This window comes from Choloepus didactylus, chromosome 8, assembly GCF_015220235.1.
Source record: "Choloepus didactylus isolate mChoDid1 chromosome 8, mChoDid1.pri, whole genome shotgun sequence".
NCBI classification, from domain to species: Eukaryota; Metazoa; Chordata; class Mammalia; order Pilosa; family Megalonychidae; genus Choloepus; species Choloepus didactylus.
The window spans coordinates 11,543,292-11,561,374 of NC_051314.1; the positions used below are offsets into that span (position 1 = coordinate 11,543,292).

General features: G+C 42.2%; 2 protein-coding genes across 4 annotated transcripts in view; one reads left to right on the forward strand and one right to left on the reverse strand.

Annotated features, from left to right (window-relative positions):
* Positions 1–13,735, reverse strand: part of LOC119541313 — a 60,821-nt gene extending 47,086 nt beyond the window's left edge. For 2 of the 3 annotated variants that reach the window (XM_037845114.1, XM_037845111.1), the window contains exon 1: positions 12,074–13,186. The gene's annotated coding sequence lies outside the window, so the exon portion shown is untranslated. Of the gene's footprint in view, positions 1–12,073; positions 13,187–13,577 lie in introns of those variants that run through there. The other variant, XM_037845113.1, reaches the window with a different exon arrangement.
* NDUFA6 (NADH:ubiquinone oxidoreductase subunit A6) lies at positions 12,752–17,652 on the forward strand. The gene is made up of 3 exons (XM_037845110.1): positions 12,752–12,912; positions 16,646–16,761; positions 17,447–17,652. Exons 1-3 carry the CDS (start codon positions 12,774–12,776, stop codon positions 17,576–17,578), a joined length of 387 nt encoding a protein of 128 aa, XP_037701038.1. The 5' UTR covers positions 12,752–12,773; the 3' UTR covers positions 17,579–17,652.
* Positions 17,653–18,083: the final 431 nt, after the last annotated feature.

An 18,083-nucleotide genomic window follows, 5' to 3' on the forward strand; every position in this document is an offset into this window, starting at 1 on the left:
ATAATGCTGAGCGAAATAAGCCAAGCACAAAAAGAGAAATATTATATGCTACCACTAATGTGAACTTTGAAAAACGTAAAACAAATGGTTTATAATGTAGAATGTAGGGGAACTAGCAATACAGAGCAATTAAGGAAGGGAGAACGATAATCCAGTAAGAACAGATAAGCTATTGTGGGTAAATTTAACGTTCTGGGAATGCCCAGGAATGACTATGGTCTGTTAATTTCTGATGGGTATAGTAGGAACAAGTTCACAGAAATGTTGCTATATTAGGTTACTTTCTTGGGGTAGAGTAGGAACATGTTGGAAGTAAAGTAGTTATCTTAGGTTAGTTGTCTTTTTCTTACTCCCTTGTTATGGTCTCTTTGAAATGTTCTTTTATGGTATGATTTTTTAATTTTTTAATTTTTTTATACAATTGATTTTTTTATCATTTTATTGAGATATATTCACATACCACGCAGTCATACAAATCGTACATTCGATTGTTCACAGTACCATTACATAGTTGTACATTCATCACCTAAATCAATCCCTGACACCTTCATTAGCACACACACAAAAATAACAAGAATAATAATTAAAGTGAAAAAGAGCAATTGAAGTAAAAAAGAACACTGGGTACCTTTGTCTGTTTGTTTGTTTGTTTCTTTCCCCTATTTTTCTACTCATCCATCCATAAACTAGACAAAATGGAGCGTGGTCCTTATGGCTTTCCCAATCACATTGTCACCCCTCATAAGCCACATTTTTATACAATTGTCTTCGAGATTCATGGGTTCTGGGTTGTAGTTTGATAGTTTCAGGTATCCACCACCAGTTACCCCAATTCTTTAGAACCTAAAAAGGGTTGTCTAAATTGTGCGTAAGAGTGCCCACCAGAGTGACCTCTCGGCTCCTTTCGGAATCTGCCACTGAAGCTTATTTCATTTCCTTTCACATCCCCCTTTTGGTCAAGAAGATGTTCTCTGTCCCACGATGCCAGGTCTACATTCCTCCCCGGGAGTCATATTCCATGTTACCACGTTGTGGTAATGAAAATGTCAAAAATTTAAAAAGTTTTAAAAAAAAAACAAGGAAAAAATATGCAAAGCCCCCTTGAGGAGCTGGTGGATAATGCAGGGGTAATGGCCTGCCCCACCTTGATGGTTGCTAATGTGCTCACAGACATAGGGAACTGGTGGTTTGATGGGTTGAGCCCTCTACCACAGGACTTGCCCATAGGAAGACTTTCGCTGCAAAAGAGAGGCTAGGCCTGCCTATAATTGTGCCTAAGAGCCTCCACCCAAATGCCTCTTTGTTGCTCAGATGTGGCCCTCTCTCTCTCTAGCTAAGCCAACTTGGCAGGTGAAATCACTGCCCTCCCCACTAGTGGGATCTGACACCCACGGAAGTGAATCTCCCTGGTAACATGGAATATGACTCCTGCAGAGGAATCTAGACCTGGCATCGTGGGATGGAGAACATCTTCTTGACCAAAAGGGGGATGTGAAAGGAAATGAAATAAGCTCAGGGGCTGAGAGATTCCAAAAGGAGCCGAGAGGTCACTCTGGTGGGCACTCTTATCCACAATATAGACAACCCTTTTTAGTTTCTAATGAATTGGAATAGCTAGCAGTAAATACCTGAGACTATCAAACTATAACCCAGAACCCATGAATCTTGAAGATGATTGTATAAAAATGTAGCTTATGAGGGGTGACAATGTGATTGGGAAAGCCATATGGACCACACTCCCCTTTGTCTAGTTTATGGATGGATGAGTAGAACAATGGGGTAAGGAAAAACAAAACAAAACAAAAAAAGGCACCCAGTGCTCTTTTTTACTTTAATTGCTCTTTTTCACTTTAATTTTTCTTATTATTATTTTTGTGTGTGCGGTAATGAAAATGTCAAAATTTAATTTTGGTGATGAATGCACAACTATATAATGGTACTGTAAACAACTGAATGTATGCTTTGTTTTATATGACTGCATGGTATGTGACTATATCTCAATAAAATGAATAAAAATAAAAAAATTACATTGAGCTGAATGAAAATCAAAATACAATATATTGACATTTGCATGATACAATAAAAGCAGTGCTGAGAGGGAAATTTATATCACTAAATGCAGATATTAGAAGAAAAGAAGACTCTCAAATCAATAATCTAAGCTCCACCCTCAAGAACCTAGAAAAAGATTAAAATAACCCAAAGCAAGAAGTAGGAAGAAAATAATAAAGAACAGAAATCAATGAAATCTAAAACAAAAAAAGATATAAAAATAAATGAAACAAAGAAGAGATCAATAAAATTGATAAATTTCTAGCAAGACCGACAAAACAGGGAGAAGACACAAATTACCTATTGTGCCACTTTGAACGTATTATGTCCCTCAAATGCCATTATCTTTGATGCAATCTTGTTTGGGCAGACCTATCAGTATTAATTAGATTGTAATTCTTTGAGTGTTTCCGTGGAGATGCGCCCAACCCAACTGTGGGTGATGACTCTGGATAATTTCCATGGAGGTGTTGGCCCACCCATTCAGGGTGGGTCTGAATTAAATTACTGCAGCACTATATAAGATTAGACAGAAGGAACAAGCTGGTACAGCCAAGAGGGACACTTTGAAGAATGCACAGAAGCTGAGAGAGTAGCTGCAGATGAGAGACAGTTTGAAGATGGCGGTTGAAAGCAGACTTTTGCTCTGGAGAAGCTAAGAGAGGACAAACACCCCAAGAGCAACTAAGAGTGACATTTTTGAGGAACTTCAGCCTAGAGAGGAATGTCCTGGGAGAAAGACATTTTAAAACCAGAACTTTGGAGCAGACACCAGCTATGTACCTTCCCAGGTAACAGAGGTTTTCCAGACACCATTGTCCATCCTCCAGTGAAGGTACCTGTTGATGACTTTCCTCGGACAACTTATGGCCTTAAGACTGTAACTTTGTAACCAAATAAATCCCCTTTATAAAAGCTGATCCATTTCTGGTGTTTTGCATTCTGGCAGCACTAGCAAACCAGAACACCAATATCAGAAATGTGATAGAAAAGTTTTGGTAATGTATGGTGTTGACGGTAGCACAACATCGTAAATGTAATTAACCCACTGGGTAGTATATTTGAAAGTGGTTAAAATGGGAAATTTTATGTTGTACATATTTTACCACAATAAATTTTTTAAAACCTCATTGAATTGAACAACACAAAGAGTTAACTTTAATATAAACTATGGATTACAGTTAATAATATAATTATGGTATAATAATGGTTCATCAATTGTAACAAATGTAACACACCAGTGCACCACACCAATGCAAAATGTTATTAATAGAGAAAACTGGGAGAGTGGGGGGGTGGAACTCTGTGTTTTCTGCATGACTTTTCTGTAAACGTACAACTGCTCTAAAAAATAAATTTTTAAAAATACAAAAAAAAATAGAAATGAAACAGAGGGTATCACTACAGACCCTATAGACATCAAAAGGATAATAAGGGACTATCATGAATAACTCCACACACATTAATTTGATAAGTTATATTAAGTGACCAATTCTGAAGAACCTAAGATGGCGGCCAGGTGAGATGGGGCAAAAAAAAAAACACCTCCGTGAAAAATACTAGATAAAAGCCAGAAAGGGACCCAGAACACCAGTTCCAGTGATGCACCAGCTGGACAAGGTCTGCTAAATCCACAGGGGCCATGCATTTAGTGAAATCGGGAGTCTGCATTCTGAAAGGAGTGAGTGAGCCGGCTGAAAGTACAGCAGCCGCGCTGTGGTGTGGGGAAGCCATGGGTTGGCGTTTGGAGATGGACTAGTTCTTTAAAAAAAAAAAAAAAAAACAGGAGCAGCTGCAGATATGGCAGCGAGAAATGTGCAGTGAAGCATGGCAGGAATGGGCTGTGCCAACACCTCAATATCTGGTGTGGAAGATAGCCCTTCCCATACCCACTGCTAATTGTCTCAGAGCCAGGAGGGCAGAGGGGAGCCAAAAGGAGAAAGAAACCGAGCCCCTTGCAGTCATCTTCCCGGCGGGCTGGGGACGCTCCTGCCCAGGGCCAGAGCCACAGCCCAGAGCCCCACCAAGTGTCCCAGTGTGACAGGGAGTGTTTCCCGCAGCACTGTGCACATGCCACAGTATCGGCCGTGGACAGTGGCCTTTAGTGCACCCACAGCTAACTGTCCCGGAGCTGGGAAGGCGGAGCTGTACAAAAAGGGGGAAATTAACACACCCCATTCAGCCAACTTTACAGCAGGCTGGGAATGCCCCTGCAAAGCCTGGTGGCCCAGGGCTTCCCTGGAGGGCCAGCGCACACTTCTGATGTGGCATAGCCTTCCCTCAGCAGAGGTCCTGGAAGAGCATGGCTGAGAAGGGGGACCCACTCGGAAATCCCAGGGACCCTATGCCAATACCAAGGACTTACGGATCAGCAGCAGAGACAATCTCTGGCAAGACTTAAATGAAGGCTTAGACTCTTGCAACGGCCTTAAATCTCCAGGAACACCTGGGAGGTTTGATTATTAAAGCTGCCCTGCCTCCCTAACCACTCAGACATATGTCCCTCATTCTGGGCAGACAGCACCAACAACACACCCAAACTTAGTGCACCAATTGAACCCCACAAGAATCAGACCCCCACACACTACAAAGACAAAGTTGGGGAGAACTGACTTGAGGGGAATAGGTGACTCGCAGACGCCATCTGCTGGTTAGTTAGAGAAAGTGTACACCACCAAGCTGTAGATCTGACAAATTAGAGATCAGTGTTTTTCATATTCTGAAAGAACCGTATCAAGTAAAGCAAATGCCAAGAGGCCAAAAACAACAGAAAATTTTAAAGCATATGTTAAAACCAGATGATATGGATAACCCAAACCCAAACACACAAATCAAAAGATCAGAAGAGACACAGTACTTGGAGCAATTAATCAACGAACTAAAGACAAACAATGAGAGCATGGCACAGGAAATAAAGGACATGAAGAAGAGCATGGCACAGGATATAAAGGACATGAAGAAGCCCCTAGAAGAGCATAAAGAAGAAATTGCAAGAGTAAATAAAAAAATAGATGATCTTAGGGAAATAAAAGAAACTGCTGACCAAATTAAAAAGATTCTGGATACTCATAGTACAAGACTAGAGGAAGCTGAACAATAACTCAGCATCCTCGAGGACCACAGAATGGAAAATGAAAGAACAAAACAAAGAACGGGGAAAAAAATCAAAAAAATCAAAATGGATCTCAGGGATATGATAGATAAAATAAAACATCCAAATTTAAGACTCATTGGTGTCCCAGAAGGGGAAGAGAAGGGTAAAGGTCTAGAAAGAGTATTCAAAGAAATTGTTGGGGAAAAATTCCCAAACCTTCTATACAATATAAATACACAAAGCATAAATGCCCAGCGAACTCCAAATAGAATAAATCCAAATAAACCCACTCCAAGACATATTCTGATCAGACTCTCAAATACTGAAGAGAAGGAGCAAGTTCTGAAAGCAGCAAGAGAAAAGCAATTCACCACAAAGGAAACAATATAAGACTAAGTGGTGACTACTCAGTGGCCACCATGGAGACAAGAAGGCAGTAGCATGATGTATTTAAAATTCTGAGAAAAAATTCCAACCAAGAGTACTTGATCCAGCAAAACTCTCCTTCAAATTTGAGGGAGAGCTTAAATTTTTCATAGACAAACACCTGCCCTACTTCAGATACTCAAGGGAGCCCTACTGACAGAAAAACAAAGACAGGAGAGAGATTTAACAGACATATATAGAACATTGCATCCCAAATCACCAGGACACACATTCTTCTCTAGTGATCATGGATCTTTCTCCATAATAGACCATATGCTGGGACATAAAACAAGCCTCAATAAATTTAAAAAAAAACTGAATTTATTCAAAGCACATTCTCTGACCACAATGGAATACAAATAGAAGTCAATAACTGTTCTAGTTTGCTAATGCTGCTGGAATGCAAAACACCAGAGATGGATTGGCTTTTATAAAAGGGGGTTTATTTGGCTACACAGTTACAGTCTTAAGGCCATAAAGTGTCCAAGGTAACACATTGGCAATCAAGTACCTTCACTGGAGGATGGCCAATGGTGTCTGGAAAACCTCTGTTAGCTGGGAAGGCATGTGGCTGGCATCTGCTCCAAAGTTCTGGTTTCAAAATGTCTTTCTCCCAGGACATTCCTCTCTAGGCTGCAGTTCCTCAAAAATGTCACTCTTAGTTGCACTTGGGGTATTTGTCCTCTCTTAGCTTCTCCAGAGCAAGAGTCTGCTTTCAAAGGCTGTCTTTAAAATGTCTCTCACCTGCAGTCCTGTGCTTTCTTCAAAATGTCCCTCTTGGCTGTAGCTCCTCTTCAAAATATCACTCACAGCTGCACTGTGTTCCCTCTGCCCATCAGCTCATTTATATGGTTCCACTGATTAAGACCCACCCTGAATGGGTGGGGCCACACCTCCATGGAAATGATCTCATCAGAGTTGTCACCCACAGTTAGGTGGGGCACATTCCATGGAAACACTCAAAGAATTACAATCTAATTAACACTGATAGGTCTGCCCACACAAGATTACATCAAAGATAATGGCCTTAGGGGGACATAATACTTTCAAACTGGCACAATAACCATCAGAGACATAGAAAATTCACAAACACCTGGAGGTTAAAAATGAGGGGGAGATGAAAACATTCCCAGATAATCAAAAGCTGAGGGACTTCATCACCAGTAGATCAGTCCTATAAGAAATGCTAAAGGGAATTGTGCAGGCTGAAAGGAAGGGACACTAAACAATTGACTGAAACCACATGAAGAAATAAAGATTTCCAGTAAAGATCATATGGTAAATATAAATACCAATACTACTGTATTTTTGATTTGTAACTCCACTATTTACTTCCTACAGGATCTAAAATACATAAACTGTAATGATAAATCAGTGGTTTTGGACTCAATGTACAATATGTAATTTTTGACAAGAACTACATAAAGGTAGGGGAATGGAGGAGTATGGGAACATAGTTTATGTGTCCTATTGAAGTTAAGTTGATATCAAAGAAAAACAAGACTGTTATAGATTTAAGATGTTAAATTTAAGCCCCACAGTAAACACAAAGAAAGTATCAAAGAATATGACCATAGAGATGAAAAGTAGAGCATGGGTTACGAGAAGTGGGGGAAGGGGCAATGAGAGTTAAGAAATGAGTGTAGGGTTTCTGTCCTGGGTGAAGGGAAATTTCTAGTAATGGATGGTGGGAAGGTGATGGCATTGCAACATTCTAAATGTGATTAATCCCACTAATGGAATGCTAGGGAGGGGTTGGAATGGGAAGATTTAGGCTGTATATATGTTTCCACAATTGAAAAAAAAAAAAAAAGACAGTCTAAATAGATAAAGACAATTAAATGCTAAGGATGATCCTGGATGGGATCTGAGGATGGAAGAGAGGAGGCTCAAAGGAACATAGCTGGGACAAAAGGGGGAAAAAAAAAAAGGAAATATAGAATGTAAGCTTTGTATCAATGTTGAATTTCTTGAACTTCTTAGCTGCACTTAATGGGATTGCATAAAAGAATGTTCTTGTTCATGGGAAATGTATATGTGAATTATATTGTTTGTTCAAGGATGTGTGCAGCTTGCTCTCATGTTCAGAAGATAGAGCAATAGATGATGGATGATAGATACGCAGGGAGGGAGGGAGGGAGGCAAAGAAAGAAATGGTGGTGTGACAGGATGTTAAAGTTGGTGGATCGGGGTATCAGGGGAGGGGGAAGGGGTATGCTGGGGTTGTTTATGGGGTTTGCATTGTTTTTGTAAGTGTTCCTGTAATTTTGAATTTATTTCAAAATAAAATTTTAAAAAAATGACCAATTTCTCAAAAAATACAAGCTATCACAACTCACCCAATATGAAACAGATAATCTGGATAGCCCTATTGCAGTTAAGGAATAGAATTTGTAATTTTAAAACTACCCCCACCCCCACCCCCAGCTAAAAAAAATTCTAGAGTTCACTGGAGAATTTTACCAAGGGCTTAAAGAAGAATTAACACCATTCTATATAATTTCTTCAGAAAACAGACGAGAAGGGAACACCACCCAATTGGTTTTATGAAGCTAGCAGCAAAACCAAAGGCTGTACAAAAGAAAGCTACAAACTAATAACCCTAATGAATTAGAGGCAAAAATCATTAAGAAAATATTAGCAAATAGAATTCAACAATATATAAAAAGTATGTATACCATAACCAAGTGGACTATTCCAAGGATGCAAGACTCATTCAATATTCAAAAATCAAGAGAAACACATGATCATAGCCATAGATAAGGAAAAAGAATTTGGAGAAATTTAACACCCATTCATGATAAAAATTCTCAGAAAAATAGGGCTATAGTAGACTTTCTCAATTTGATAAAGAACATCTACAAAACACATATAATTAACATTATATTTAATGATGAAAGAGTGCATGCTTTCCTCCCCAAAGATTGGGAACAAGGCTAGGATGTCTGTTCTCGCCACTCTCATTCAGCACAGTGCTCTAAGTTCCACCAACTGCAATAAGGTAAGAAAGGAAATCAAAGGCATGCAGATCAGTAAGGAAGAAATAAAACTGGCCCTATTTGCAGATGACATGATTGTCCACATAGAATATCCAAAGGCACCCACCCCAAAAAACTCCTTAAAAAAATCCCAAGGCATCTACAAGCAAACAAAAACTAGAACTACTGAGTTCAGCAAGGCTGCAGGATGCAAGATAAACAAACAAAACCCCATTGTGTATTCTACATACTATGAACATGTGGACACTATAATTAAAAATGCCATACCATTTATAATCAATCACTCAGAAAGAAAGAAATTACTTAGGTATAAATCTAACAAAACATGCACAAAACTTACATGCTGAAAACTACAAAATGCTGATGAAAGAAATCAAAGATTTAAATAAATGGAGAGACATGCCATTTTCATTTGGATAGGAAAACTCAGTTGAGATGTCAATTCTCCAATTGATATCCAGGTATAATGCAATTCCTATCAAAATCCCAGCAAGATTTGTTGATATAGACAAAATTATTCTAAAATTTATGTGGAAAGGCAAAGGACCTAGAAGAGCTAAAACAAATCATTATCTAGCTACAGTAATCAAGATTGTGTGGTATCAGTGGAGGGATAGACATGAGATCAATGGAATATATCTGTGTGGGAAAACTGTATGGTAACCATTGTTATCACTATTTTACAGATGTGGAAATGAGAGTTCATGGAGAGAATGGTAATTTGACATGAGCTCATAACTGGCATCAAGGTCCGAATCCAAAGCACAAATTCTTTTGACTGTGTATTATATTGCCTCTCATTCTATGAAAGATATTTACTTTCTGTACACTCTCTTTAGCCAATTTTCTAAAATTGCTGTTTCTAACTAGAAAAAAATAGTTATTTTAATTTTTTTATTTTTACGGTGATGAGAGCAAGAAGGCATCAACGCTGGACTTTACACATTTGAAAATCATCAAGATCATTTTTTACAACAGCTCTATTGAGATATAATTTAATACCATCAAATTCACCCTTCATCCATTTTAAGTGTACAATTCATAAATTTCTTTATATTTACACAGTTGTATACCTATCAACAGAATCTAATTTTAGAGTATTCCATCAGCCTGAAAAGAAACCAAGTACCAGTTTATACTCTCAGTCCCTGGCAACTACTAATTTACTTTCTGTCTCTATAGAGACAGAAACAGGACCTTTCATATATGGAATTGTGCAGTATATGTTCTTTTGTGTCTGACGTCTTTCAATTGGCATCAAGTTTTCAAGGTTCATTTATGTTATATATCAATGCTTCATTCCTTTTTATGGCTGAATAGTATTCCATTGTATGGATATATCATATTCTGCTTATTCAACAGTTGATGGGCATTTGGGTTATTCCATTTTTTTTTTTACTATAATACATAATGCTACTATGAACACTTTCACACAAGACTTTGGAAAAATGTTTTTATTTCTCCTGGGTAGGCACCCAAGACTAGAACAGCTGGATCATATAGGTAGTCTGCAAAGGAGAGGCTAGGCCTGCCTATAATTGTGCCTAAGAGCCTCCTCCCAAATGCCTCTTTGTTGCTCAGATGTGGCCCTCTCTCTCTAGCTAAGCCAACTTGGCAGGTGAAATCACTGCCTTCCCCACTACGTGGGTTCTGACACCCACGGAAGTGAATCTCCCTGGTAACGTGGAATATGACTCCTGGAGAGGAATCTAGACCTGGCATCGTGGGATGGAGAACATCTTCTTGACCAAAAGGGGGATGTGAAAAGAAATGAAATAAGTTTCAGGGGCTGAGAGATTCCAAAAGGAGCCGAGAGGTCACTCTGGTGGGCACTCTTATCCACAATATAGACAACCCTTTTTAATTTCTAATGAATTGGAATAGCTAGCAGTAAATACCTGAGACTATCAAACTACAACCCAGAACCCATGAATCTTGAAGATGATTGTATAAAAATGTAGCTTATGAGGGGTGACAATGTGATTGGGAAAGCCATATGGACCACACTCCCCTTTGTCCAGTGTATGGATGAATGAGTAGAAAAATGAGGGCAAAAAAAAAAAGGCACCCAGTGTTCTTTTTTACTTTAATTGCTCTTTTTCACTTTAATTTTTATTATTATTTTTGTGTGTGTGGTAAAGAAAATGTTCAAAAATTTTGGTGATGAATGAACAACTATGTAATGGTACTGTGAACAACTGAATGTCTGCTTGGTATGACTGCGTGGTATGTGAATATATCTCAATAAAAATGAACTAAAAAAAAAAAAGTGCCAAACTGCTTTCCAACATGGCTGTCCCATTTTACAAGCCCACCAGCAATGTATGAGTTCCAATTTTTCCATATCCTCACCAACATCTATTAATGTCTTTTTGTTATAGCCATGCTAATGGATGAGAAGTGGCATCTCACTGGGGTTTTGATCTGCATTTCCCTAATGAATACTGTTATTGAGTGTCGTTTCATGTATTTTTTTTTTCCATTCGTATATTGTCTTTGGAGAGATGTCTATTCATTCTTAAATTGGACTATTTGTCTATTATTGAGTTTTAAGAGTCTTTTATATTCTCTAGATACAATTCCCTTATTGGATATATGATTTGCAAATATTCTCTCCCAGTTTGTAGGCTGTTATAAAGGCTGTTTCTTTCTTAAAGCACAGACTAAATTCATGATAGTGGTTGTCTTTGCCAGAAAGCAGAGGCATGGACCAGGTTAGAATTACACAGATAGATATCACGATATTGGTGCTTTGAAAAGCAGAGCAAAGACTGGAGCCAGCTGCCTGGGTCTCAACCCAGCTCTCAAGCAGCTTAAGCTCTCTGCTCTCTGGGTCTCAGTTTTCATATCTGTAAAATGGATATAACAACAAAACTTTTCTCACAAGTTAATGCACCTAAGGAACTTAAAACTGGCTGCCAGAAGCATCAAAAACTTATATATACGTTAACTATGTCACAATTTTTTGAGTACGGGGGTTCAAAAGATTCCATTATAGTACTACACTTTATAATTTATATATGCTATATTCTTTCTTTTGTATAACTCATTTAAATATACAAATACATTTTAAAAGATAATAAAGGGGGGAATAAGCACACCTGCTTTTTTACCCCGTAAAACGGGAGAAACTGGGCTACATGCAGGGCTATTTCCCAGGCTAGCCCTGGCCCCTTTCTGCTTCTGGACACTCACAAAGAGCCTGTGAACGGCAGTTTCAGAAAAAGGCCGTGACCCTCGGGCAGTCAGTCCGGATATGAGCCAACATGGCTCAACCAGCGTGCCTCAGATCGTAGTCTCTGCACCCCAGTCTCCTCCTCCGTGAAGTGGGGATTCTAACAGCACGCCCGGGTGTATGCCATTATCAAAGGCTTTGTAAGACAGACCGATTGTCGTCAGCTTTTACCTTTTCCTTTACACTTTCAGGCTCCTCTTGACGTTCAGAGAGAACCTCAGCACAAAAATTATGCCCCCACCCACCCAAAAAAAGAGAGGGAAATACCGGAATGGACCATCTAGGATTCCTTTTGACTCCAAAATCCTGGGCCGCTTTTCAGAAATCCAGGGTTTAGGATGATGTCCATGCCTGCCTCCCAGACATGTGGAGCAGCGCCAAGAAACTTATGGCCAGGAAAGCGCTTTGTCACCTACACTGCACTAGTAAAGAGTTGGCTGATAGAAGGGGGAAAAATGTTGCTGTAGAAAAGGTGCTAACGGGACAAGGCAGAGAGCCGGTAGCGGGGCGCGATTATTCGCCACGGCGCCGCCTCAGGAGGCCCGCGGCCCGCGCCCAGGGAGCCGACCGAGGAAGCTCTTCGAGGCCGCACGCCCAACGGGCCGGACCCAGGTGGGAAGCCGGGCAGCAGCTCCGCGACCCTAGCGCTCGCTCGCAGCCCTTGAGCCACCCCGAGGCCCAAGAACCTCCTGGCGACGGCACCAGCGTCTCAGAGCGATCTCTAAGGTAACAAACCGCCAAGCGTGCGATTCTTCACGTGAGCATGCGCAGTCCCTACCAGCCGGTCTCCCACTCAGGAACAAGGTTTTTCAGCCAATCGGAGAGCTCCGGAGCTGTTCTCCCGCCCACTCGGAGTTTGGGGGCGAGGCGATCAATTTTAGCCAATGAGAAAAGCTATTCGTCCTTTGGCCGCACTCCGGGATCGAAGAGGGGTGGGGCTAGGAAGGGGGTGGCTTTCTTTAGCAAGATGGCGGCTAGCGGCGTCCGGCGGGCTGCTGCGGCGGCCAGCACCTCCGTGAAGCCCATTTTCAGCCGGGACATGAACGAGGCCAAGCGGAGGGTGCGCGAGCTCTACCGCGCCTGGTATCGGGAGGTGCCGACCACTGGTGAGAAGCAGCGGCGTATGCGGGGTCACGGAGTCAGCCGCCCAAGGTCGCAACTCCCCCGGCCTCCTTTTTGTCACCGGTGGAGCTGTGATCACCCACCTTGGGCAGAGGTGATATATCGGGTGCTTGGGGAGTAAAGGTCATCTCAGCCTGTGGTGGCCTCGAGTTGGCGGCGGCGCTGGAATCAGATCAGCCTTGCTTAGCGTCGGTCCGAGCGTTTCTAGTCGTGTCGGTGCTCTGGCCTCAATTGTCCCTATAGGTGAGGCAGCTGAGAACTCGAGAGGCGAAGTGACGCACCCAAGGCCCAGAGCTAACCCGCGCTGCATGTGGAACTCAAAGTCTACTCTAGAATCCCAGAAAATATTTATAAACGCTTATTAGATTGTTATAACCAAAGAGGCTGTGGAATTTGAGCGCTCAATCCGCTTCCACGCCCTCCACAGAAAAAAGAAACTGAACCGGACAAAGGAAGTGATTTTTCCAAAGTCGTCCTTGGTGCCTTTTCCAGTCTCCCAGGCCTTGTTCTAAGCCACGCCTGACCCTACTATTCCTGGGGAATGTCTCCCTAAGCCCTGTTGCTTCTCCCTAGTTGCCCACTTCCCTGGACTGCCCCCTACTTCCCCAGAACCCCTGACACTCAGATGTCAAAGAACCAGTCTGCTCACCTGAAGCTCCCAGTGTGCAGAGACTTCTTCGCACCCCTCTCAGTGCTGCCACTGTCTCTAATGAGCAAAGGCTGGAAAATTCCATCTTTACTGTCAAGGGCAATACAGATGTTAGGGGCTGTCAATATTTTGTTGATTTGACTTAATGAGTTTTAATGTGGATCTTCAGTGCTCATCTGAGAGGGCAGGTGCTTTTGAGCCATTTGGGGCACCACAGCACCCTCCCTGCCACCTCCCCGCCTGTGTGTGTAGAGGCTGTAGAATGTGGTGGTTAGGAGCTCAGACCTTGGGCAACTTAATTCATCTCCCTGTGCCTGTTTCCTCACCTGTAAAATGGGGACAATGGTACCTTCTTCAGAGGGTTACCTTATTAAATGATTAATATACCTAAGGTGCTTAGAACAGGGCCTGGCACTTGATAAGCACTCATTAAATGTTGGCAACTGCTACTGTTATTGTTGACCCAGCAGGAGCCTGTGTGCAGAGCCCCAGTTCTTTGATGTATGGGGATTGTGTGCCACAGAATCCCCATCCTCAGGTAGCTGAACTTAGAGGTGGCTGGTGACCAGAACTTAAACCTACAGGATACTAGGGACACAGGAACTTGACTGTTGTGTTAGTTCCCAGGATACAAATTCATTTTTCAGGAGGTAGGGGGAAAATAGGGGTGGAGGGGGTGACAATAAGATCGGGGTGGGGTACATTCAAATTCAGATTTTTAAAAATTTAGCATTTGTCTAGCAGAATACTTCCACGAGTGCCAGAATCTTTTCATTTTGGAGGTGTGGGTGGGCAGGATGATGAAGCCCAGATTCAGGAAGGGTGGTTTGCCCAGGGACAAAGTTAAGGGGTGAGTTGGGGATAGAACCCAGGTGTCCTCTTGGTATCCAGCTCTTTCTCAATCACCTCTTCTCAGGACCTTCCCTCAAATAACTGTTTGGGAAGATAATCCCAGAGTCAGAGGGGTCCTAAGGGGAAGAAGAGAAAGCAGAGGGTTGCAGGGGCCTGGAGAGCAGGGGAAGAAGTGGAGTGGTGGAAGGGGTCTGGGGGATGGGACACCCTTAGGGAAGGATTGGTCTGTAGCTGGTCAGTTGCTCAGGCCTGTGGCCACACTGTTCTGCTATCCATCACTGAGACTCTAGTCGAGGAACTGAACCTAAGAGCAGGGATAAGTAATACTGTTAATAATGAGCACTTATTGAAGTGCCTACTGAAGGCCCAGCACTATGCTAAGCACTTTACATTGCCTTATTTTTGTTTGACCTCTAATTGTTTCCCTGTCTTATAGATGAGAGGAAATTGAGGCACATAAACTTGTCTCAGGTCACACTACCAGTAAGTAGAAGAGCCAGACTTGAGACTCTAGTACCTGGTTCTTAGCTCCCACACTAGTTTCCCTGCATCCCACCAGACCCGGTTTTGCAGCACTCTGCAGTCTCTGGGGGACAGTGCTGTTTGTTTGATGGTGGCCGACTTGGGAAGGGGGCAGAACAGGAAGAGAACTGCCTTTGAATCCCTCCATTGAAAAACTCTTACACGCAGTTTGTTAGCCACAAGATAACCATAACTTTCCCAGGTCATCGAGTAAGTCAGGTTCCATATTAGTTTGTTCCTGTGTTTGCTCTTTTCTGAAATTCCCAGTATGTCCCTGACCAGGGCGTTTCATATTCAGCTTTCTAGGGAAAATCTAGATTTATACTGTTTACCAGTTTCCATGGCATAAATACTCCCACCATGGCTGATTTTGAGCTACCAAGGGGAAGTGAGTGAAAATGTTAGCAACCCCACTCCAGCACACCATGGAGACTGAGTTACTGCCAGTGTAGCTGACCCTCACTCGGTGAGGGATGCCAGTTCTCCTGTTGGATTTCTGCTGTCTGCGAATTCCCTGGTTGGGTCAGAAACGCTGTTGTCTTTGCAACATGGCATGGTATTCCCCTTAGGAGAAGTATTATTTTTCTGTCACTGTCACTAAATTATGAGTATAATTAAAGATTCAAATTTTATTGTTGACTAATTCAGTCATTAAATGGCCTGCCTGGTTTTCCAGCTGGTTGTGATAGTTCTGTAGGCCAGAGTGGACACTCCACAGGCATCGCCGCAAAACACAAGGTATCCTCACCACATGAGTACACACTGACGAGGCCCTTTCTAGCCTCTGAGCCTCACTTTTGCTCTCCCCTTGGCCTGGTGTGCCCTCTCTTCCCCCCTGCTTTCCACTTACTACTCAAGGTCCTGTTCACACTATGGTTGTCATCAGCTCATCCACAGAAGGCCGACTGCCAGGGAGGGGAACTCGAAAGACTAAAGTCCGCTTTTCAGAGGACATCCACATGCCTTGTCTGAAGCCACTGAGTCTGTGCCCTATTTTAGACACACATTCATGGACGGCCGTCCCCTCAATTAGAATTTAAGACAGAGAAAACAGGATCTGCATCTTGAACTTCTCTCTCCTTCCTCCAAAGAACCTAACATGGTATTAACTGCTTGTTGGATTGAAGCCTTCCCTACCTATATAGACCCTCAGCAGTCTCCCTCAATGCCAAGTTCCTGTGTGCTTATAGCCCACATCACATCATTTTGCATTAAAGTCAACCCTGTCATCATCTTTTGCTGATGTTCCATATAGTAATAATGCTAGCAATTATTGAGAGCTTATTCCATGCCAGGCATTGTTGTAAGCATTTTGTGTTATCTCATGGACTCCTCACAACATAGTCTTATATGTGCCATTATCATCCTCATTTCACAAAAATATAACAGACACAGAAACATTCATTTCATAGGATCAAGTAGCTGCTAAGTGGCAGAGCTAGAATTTGAACCCAGGCAGTCCATGCTCTCAAACTGTGCTGTACTGCCACTTCCAATGTAGCTCTCGTCTCCCCACACAAAATGGAAGCTCCTGGAGAGCGGGCACCATACCTCATACTTCACAACCTGAACTCTTCGTTTAGGCTGAAGCTGATCTTTGGTGAATGGGATGAATGGACAGCCAGTACATGCTGGAATTTTTAAAAACATGTTTTAACTATATAATTGTTATCCCAATCATGCTTTCTCTCTAGTGCACTTATTCCAGCTAGACATCACTGTGAAACAGGGACGGGACAAAGTCCGAGAAATGTTTATGAAGAATGCCCATGTCACAGACCCCAGGGTGGTTGATCTTCTGGTCATTAAGGTAACTGACCCTTCCCTTACCAATTAAAAAGCAGCCAGCTTGTGAGGAGCTTATTAGTCTTCCCAGATGAACATGTTGTTCTACTGAATTAGCAACTGTTGCTCAATGTTTAAATAGAGCCATTGAACTTGAGGTTATCGCCTGGTTACGTAGATTATAAGGCTGTTCAAAGTAAAATCCACTGGGGCTTGCATTTTATAACAAAAAAAGATGGAGGAAAGTTTGAACTCTTCTAAAACCTCTTCCCTGGTTGCCATTGTACAGCTGGGAGAGGCAGGCAGGTTGGCCATCAGTCCTATGTAAATGGGGCCAAATCCTGAGCCTGATTCTCCCTGGCCAATCACATTAGCTTCAGCATGGATCAGTAAACAACATGAAAGAACTGTTAAGAAGAAATGTAAGTCAGTCGGGATAGGCAGTCATGGGGTAAGGGCCTGTTTACCTGGAAGTCTGTCCTCTTGGGGATCAGTTAGCTAGAGTTAAAGAATATTTGAAAGGCCTCAGAGACATTTAGTCCAACCACCTCATTTTCCATATGCAGAAACTCTTTCTAGACAGAGGATGTTACTTGCCCAAGGTAGCCCAGCAGGTCATTGCCAGAGCTGAGAACAGAACCTTGGCCTTTGGTGTTGTATTCCTTCCACTTAACTGCTTTGACTGAAGATCTCTCCCCTCACTTGTGCAGGGAAAGATGGAGCTGCAGGAAACGATTAACGTGTGGAAGCAGCGGACACATGTTATGCGGTTCTTCCATGAAACAGAAGCACCAAGGCCAAAGGACTTCCTGTCTAAGTTCTATGTTGGCCACGACCCATGAAGTCACTTGCCAGAAAGGTGCATGTTGATATTTAATTATTTTAGAGCACAAATAAACTCATTATGTAATGGTCACTGTGATAGAATTCTGTTGATGAGCCAGTGGGAAGCTTCTGTGTCTGCAGTCTTTCTCACCTCTTGCCTGAACAAGTGGGGTCTTGGTATAGATACCACCTGTTCTTCCTCTTTTCCTGAAGTATGATGTTTCCCGATTGGATTCTCCTCTGAGGACATGTCAGTAAACAAGAAAGGATAAGGCCACTGCTCAGAAACTTGTCATACTGGGTATGAGGCCAGATGACTTTGTAGACTGCCTGTCCAGCCTCCAGGATTGGATAGCTTCGTGTCAAAAGCAGATTATCCCAAATTAGCCAGCTTTCACCAATGGAGAGGGATCAGGGAAGCACTGAGAGACCTGGCCCCTCTACTTGCAACAAGCACCAGTTCTTAAATTTAATTTCCTACCCAATTAGGCACCTTGCTAGGGACACAGCTGTTCAGTAAAG

Bases quoted from the DNA above. Each gene is read 5' to 3' on its own strand.
- NDUFA6 (XM_037845110.1), top strand. From the start codon at position 12,774: ATGGCGGCTAGCGGCGTCCGGCGGGCTGCTGCGGCGGCCAGCACCTCC. The intron at 12,913-16,645 runs GTGAGAAGCAGC...CTTTCTCTCTAG, and splicing joins TCGGGAGGTGCCGACCACTG to TGCACTTATTCCAGCTAGAC. The intron at 16,762-17,446 runs GTAACTGACCCT...TCACTTGTGCAG, and splicing joins TTGATCTTCTGGTCATTAAG to GGAAAGATGGAGCTGCAGGA.